Here is a 6,896-nt window from a genome sequence, read left to right on the forward strand (position 1 = left end):
AAAGAAGTAAATTGGAAAGTTGGTTAAAATTGTATGTTCTATCCAAGTCATGGAAGTAAATTTTGGAGTTTCCTGTCCCTTTTTTAAAGGAACGTGAAACCCAATTTCTTTTCTTTTGTGATTCAAATAATACGATTTTAAAAGGTTTCCCATTTATTTTGTTCTCATGATAGTCTTTGTTTAATAAGATACATAGGTAGGTGTTTGGAGCACTATATGGCAGGAAATAGTGATGCCATAAAGTGCTCTTGCAAATGGATAACATTCTTGAAAACTGTTTCAGACACATGCACACTCCTGATTTTTTTTTTTTTTTTTTTTTTTTTTTTTTTTTTTTTTTTTTTATACTATTAGCTAAATTATTAGGTTTTTGTTACATGGAATTGTGTAATAAATTAAATCAGAAAGTACAAACTTCTGTTTTATAAGTTTATGGTTTAAGTTTATAAGTTTAGGTAATTTCCTGCTGTAATTACAGGGCGTCTAGAGGAAAACCCAGGCACTGGGCTATTAAAGGGACACTAAACACCTGATAAAAATCATTAAAAATAAGTGTTTTATTATGAATTAAAATCAAGTAATCACTACTGTCTAGTTTATTTGTTCACCTTACCCCTAAGTGTTGAAAAAAATCGATTTGAAGATGAATGCTAATAAGGTGCATTATTCTCCCATGTAAGGTGCCATATTAGAACGCACGTTACACTGGGTCACAGCAGTCATGTGACTTGTGCATATGAAAAACACAGCAGCAGCAGCACTCAATGTTATGCAGACAGAGCTTTGTCCTGCAGTTTATGTTATAAATCTGTTACAGGAATAAAAGATTTTATTATGTTTTTCTATGCAAACAAAGCTTACTTTTTCAAACGTTACCACTGACATTCCCAATGTGTGTGACTGTACATAGCACTCGGCAGGGTTATAAATGTAAATCATTTTTTTCTCTGAGTCTGACAAGCTCCGGTCTGGAGAGGGAGGGGCCGAGGGGGGAGAGAGAGCAAAGAGACTCCGTGAAGAAAATAGACTAAATAACTCATGCTGCAAATACTTTTTACTGGAGATTTGTTCTATGCAATATTTCATTTTCATACATCTGCATTACATATATTACTGTATATATGTGATGTAGATGTATGAAAATAAAATATTGCATAGAACAAATCTCCAGTAAAAAGTATTTGCAGCATGAGTTATTTAGTCTATTTTCTTCACGGAGTCTCTCTGCTCTCTCTTAGTGATGTGCAGTTCATGAACGAATCGTTCATTTGAACTGGTTCTTTTTACTGAACTGTATGAATCCGTTCACCAGACTGAACTGATTCGTTTGTAACAGTTCAGTTCCTGAGTCAGCTTGTAATATGATCCTAGAGTGAGTCTCAGGCCGCGTTCGGGCAGCGCTCAGGAGCTAGTTGGGGATGCTTCACTCCCAGCGATGACGTGGCGCTAGGTGACGTCACAAGCAAGGGAGCTTAGAAAAAACGTTTGCATGCGCAAAGGGATCTGCTGCACAATAATGGACTGCGCATGCGAACGTTTTCACTAAGCTCCCTTGTAGCTGTCACACAACACCGGTGTTATGCCGATAATGATTTCCCCAGTCTCTTTGCAAACATCGGAACTCTGACCCACCTCCATTCAGCTGCTCTCAGCTCAGCCCCTGTAGCTTATGCTGCACTGAATAGAGGTGGGTCAGAGTTGCGATGTTTGCCAAGAGACTGGGGAAATCATTCTCGGCATAACACTGTATAAGTCTGACAGCAGCATTTAGTACAGGGCAAAGTGGGGATAGGTTATGTAGCCTATCTCCACTTTGTCCTGTACTAAATGCTGCTGTCAGACTTATCCGCCTCACCTGTCCCTCCTCTGCAGCTTATAAAAACATGGCAGCCTCCACAGCAACACGTGTGTGGAGGCTGCCATGTTGCCAAGCGTCTGAGCTTGCTCTGAAAAGTCCCAGCTTTTCCAGCACGCTGGAAGCGCTGGGACTTACGTCATCAGAGCGCTCAAAAAACGCCAGGCATCTCACTTGCAAGTGTGAGAAAAACGCTCCAAGCGAGTCCCAGTTCGCTTGGAGCGCTGCCCGGATGCGCCCACAGTGATTCATAGCAGAACACACAGTTGCTATGAATCACTGAGTTAACAGTACACAGTACACTGATGCAGTACACTGATTCAACAGCATGTAATATGATCCTAGAGTGAGTCTCAGTGATTCATAGCAGAAGCAGAGTTATAACACAGTTGCTAATGAATCACTGAGTTAAAGTGAAGGTAAATTTTACTCTATCATAAGACATAAATGTGTCTATTTTTACTATAAGAAGCTGATCGCTAACTTTATTTTTCAATTTTTAATCAATATGATTATTATATTTATATTATTATACTCCTACCGTTTCCATGTATGCTCCTCCCCACCTATATTTCCGGAGTTTCAATGCTGTGACGTATAGAGCGGTCCCACCCGCTCTATACGTATCTCCCAAGCGCGTGCACGACCTTCATTTATACTGCGCATGCGCGAATCGGCGATTCTGACAACTTTTGCGCATGCGATAGTCTAAACTTTCCTGCACCAATGCGCATGCGTAAGCAGACACTCATACAAGTCCTAATGACATGGAATACGCTTGCGCAAAACGGGAGCGCGTATCGAGTTTAAGATTGACACTCTAAATGTAACGCATGCGCAGTTTAAAAGGGAGACGGGTGACGTGGATTGACGGGCACCTAACGGCCAGAATTGCAATTGGATGTTAGGAGAACGTGATCTGGAGGTAAAAAAAAAAATAGAAAACGGGTTGAATCGGATCAGCTAAAAATCGTTATTTATTACAGTGATAACTTTTTACATCGACATTTGTGTAAAAGATGATGAATGAAACTCCTACTAATTTTGGTCAATTAATCTAATTCAGGATAAAGAAAAAGGTAACTTAACCTTCACTTTAACAGTACACAGTACACTGATTCAACATCACAGCACTCATATATATGATCCTAGGCTAGAGTGAGCATTGCAAATTAACCCTAAGGACCCCCTGTAAACAATGTCCAAACTAACAGCTCTGTGATACACACATTTCATTACTGTGGAATACATTGGCACAATACAATAATAAAAATAAAAAAAATACCTTGAGTGTAATGGCTAACTGCCCGATTCCCCCCCCCCCCCCCTAGGTTTTATTTTGGTTCCTACACAATAATGACACGGTTACAAACAGGGTTTGATTTAAAAATAAATAATGCTTTAATAAAATAGTGTCAACTTATTTTAAAGAACATAAATAAATGTAATAACAAGAAAAAATTGCACTTACATATTTACTTAACTTAAACAATACTTTATTCTATCTTGATACACCAATGCAATGTTAAACAATTTACTTCTATTGTATAATTTGTTTTGTTCTCTAAGTATCCTTTGTTAGCATACCTAGGTAGGCTCAAGAGCTGCTGATTGGTGTCTGCATATATATGCTTCATGTCATTGGCTCTCCCATTTGCAATTGCTGTTTTTTTTTTTTTTGCAACAAAGGATACCAAGATAATAAAGCAAATTAGATAACATAAGTAAAGGTGTTTAAAATTGTATTCTCTATCTGAATAATTAAATAACATTTTTGAGTTTCATCAGTAATGTCCCTTTAACAACAGAGATAAAGAAAACCTAAATAAACTGAAAAAAGTGCAAGTGTAGTATTACAGACTCAAGTTTTCAAACAAACTTACAATCATTTGCACCTCTCTATGTTGATTTTTCTTCAGGAGAGGTGATATTAGCATTTAGAAAAATGAGCTGTCTAACTTTATTTGGACCCAGCCTGTTTCTCCTTTCAGAAATGATCTGCCCAGTTTTTGAAAAAATCCTCTCTGCAGGTACAGAGGTTGCTACTATGCAAAGTCTCCTTTTCATAATATCAGTTAGTCCTTCATAGATCCCCTTCCTTGATTTCCACCAAGCCAATGGGTCTTCAGACCTTGGGATCAAAGAGTCGGCAAGATAGCCTCTCATTTCTGACATAGCAGTGGAACTAGAGTTGCAGAAGGTGACAGCATCAGCCACTCTCTCATCGAAGTCTTCCCAGAAAGAAGACTGTCGTGATCGAGGAGGGGGTGGGGCATCTGCAGGGCCAGCTTGCGGTTGTCCCCCTTGGGGAAGATTCAGTAGTCTTGCAGCAGCTGCAGTTATATATTTTTTTTTCTGCTGCTGTTCCATCGTGGCAAGCCCTTTGTTTAAATCTAGGGTCCAGCAAGGTTGCCTCAGCCAGCAGATGGAAGTGTTCAATTTGGTGGAAGCGTCTTTGCATTTGTTCTTTAAATGCCTCCACCATTGCGATAACTGGGCCATGAGTGGACACAGCGTCCCGTGATCGCTGAACAACTTTTTTGCAGTCCCCTTGCGATTTAAAATAACTTTTGAAGCAGTCACATATCTGTTATAAGAGAAAGAGATGACACAACTTACTAAATGCAACATTTACAATCAGACCTATTGTAATACATATGGTTTAAACTATGACAAAATAATACTTTAAGGTCCAACTCCAAATTAAACGTTAATTATTCAGATAGGGCATGTCATTTTAAACAACTTTCCAAGTCACTTTTATAATCAAATTTGCTTTGTTCTCTTGGTATTCTTTGTTGAAAGCTAAACCTAGGAGGTTCATAAGTTAATTTCTAAGCCCTTGAAGGCCGCCTCTTATTTCACTGTCTGGCTGTGAATAGCTAATACAATGCACTGCTTTTTCATGTGGCCATATAGATAACATTATGCTCACTCCTGTGGAGTTATTCATGAATCTGCAGCACTCATTGACAGAAATGCAAGTTTGTAAACCACACTAAGATAAGTAACTGGTGAATGGGTATTAATAAAGAGATTATCTATCTTTTCTAAACAATAACATTTTTAAGTAGCCTGTCCTTTTACAATTTGCACAAGCTTAAAGGGACAGTCTACAATAGAATTGTTATTGTTTAACCCCTTAAGGACCAGCGACGTACCCTGTATGTCGCTGTCCTTTTTTTGGGACTTGATTGTTTTATAGCGCGGTCTTGCCACCAGCGTTGAGACTGCTCTATTCCACAAAGCCTGCTGGAGGGAGTGCATTAATAGCGTGTTCTTGCTAGACTTGTGCTATTATGTCCTGAAAAACCTCTTAACAACCAGTGACATACATGGTACATTGTGGTCATTAAGGGGTTAAAAGATAGATAATCCCTTTATTACCCATTCCCCAGTTTTCCATAACCAACACAGTTATATTAATATACTTTTTACCTCTGTGATTACCTTGTATCTAAGCATCTTCTAAATAAAAAGTAATGTGATTCAGATAGAGCATGAAATGTTAAGCAACTTTTTAATTTACTCCTATCATAAATGTTTCTTTGTTCTCTTGGTATCTTAATTTGAAAATCAGGAGTGTAAGCTTAGGAGCCAGCAGATTTTTGTTTCAGCACCTGGGGGTAGCTCTTGATAATTGGTGGCTAAATGTAGCCACCAATCAGCAAGTGCTACCAAGGGTGCTGAACAAAAATAAATGGGCTGGCTCCTAAGCTTACACTCCTGTTTTTTCAAATAAATAAACCAAGAGAATAAAGACAAATTTATAATAGGAATAAATTAGAAAGTTTCTTAACATTTCATGCTCTATCTGAATCATGGAAGAATACATTTGGGTACTATCCCTTTAAAATTGTTATGGTAGATTAAATTCATACACACCTGTCTGCCCTGATTTCAACAGTTACCTCTTCAAAAGGCTTCAATATTTCACAGACTTCTTTTATTATTTCCCACTCATCAAGTGTCAGGGTTGGAAGGCTGGAGTTGACTAATGCAAGTGTGGCGATAATGGCTTCTTTCTGATCCGAAAATCTTATCAGCATGTAATATGTGGAATTCCACCTTGTTACAACGTCTTGCTTTAGCTTCAGTTCTGCAAGTCCCATTTGTTTTTGTGTGGCTTTTAGTCTCTCAGTTGCAACAATGCTTCTGTTCACAAACTCTACAACACTCTTCACCTTTGTCACTGTCTCCATAATATGTTTTAAGCTTTCCCTGACAATTAAGTTCAAAGTGTGGGCAAAGCAGGCCACGTGATTCCATCCAGTCTGCCGGATCGCTGCTTTTATATTACTTGCATTGTCGGAGACACAAGCAACAACTTTATTTGTGATGCCCCACTCTTCACAAATTTTTTGAAGTTCAGCTGCCAAGTTGTCCGCTGTGTGCCTGTCTGTAAATGAAAAACAGTCCAGCAGAGATGATACCAATTTAAAATTATCATCTATATAATGGCAAGTGACTGCCATATAACTGGTAGTAGTCCGTGATGTCCAGCAGTCAGTTGTTAGGCAAACAGCAGAGGCATTACTTACTTTAATCAGTTCTGCCTTCATTTTGTCATATAGCTGTGGCAATAAAGTTGTTGTTAGTGTCTTTCTATTGGGGAGAATGTAAATGGATCAAGTACCTTTAATAAATCCCTAAATCCCTTGTCATTGACAATTGAAAAGGGTTGCAAGTCTATAGCAATCATTTTAGTTAACTCCTCATCTACTTTTCTCTGCCTGATGGGGCTAATTGGTGGTCTCGCATACCTTGTAATTTGGCTTTGCGTATGCCTTTGTACACTGATGCCCCTTCCAGATGTTGTAGAGGCTTCAGTTGTAGGGGTCGGTGATGGTGTGCTGATGATGGTGACACCTGAGGTTGATGCTTGTGTGGTTTCTGCTGAATCTTCTTGTCTTACTTGCATAAGCAAGGCAGTAGGATGTTTGTTCTGCAAATGTCGCCGGCAATTTGAAGTTGTTCCTCCTTGGCCTGACAAAATATTATTGAAGAGCTTGCATTTAGCCTTCTGTCGACCAACCTCATC

The 6,896-nt window shown here is 38.7% G+C and overlaps 1 protein-coding gene across 1 annotated transcript; it reads right to left on the minus strand.

The window, feature by feature from the left end:
• Window positions 1-3,754: 3,754 nt before the first annotated feature.
• LOC128658000 (E3 SUMO-protein ligase ZBED1-like) lies at window positions 3,755-6,417 on the minus strand. Its single transcript, XM_053712440.1, has 2 exons — window positions 5,741-6,417; window positions 3,755-4,442 (listed from the first exon to the last, which is right to left on the minus strand). The coding sequence occupies exons 1-2, from the start codon at window positions 6,415-6,417 to the stop codon at window positions 3,755-3,757; spliced, it is 1,365 nt and encodes a 454-aa protein (XP_053568415.1).
• Window positions 6,418-6,896: the final 479 nt, after the last annotated feature.

The sequence above is a fragment of the Bombina bombina genome, chromosome 4 (assembly GCF_027579735.1).
Source record: "Bombina bombina isolate aBomBom1 chromosome 4, aBomBom1.pri, whole genome shotgun sequence".
NCBI lineage: Eukaryota > Metazoa > Chordata > Amphibia > Anura > Bombinatoridae > Bombina > Bombina bombina.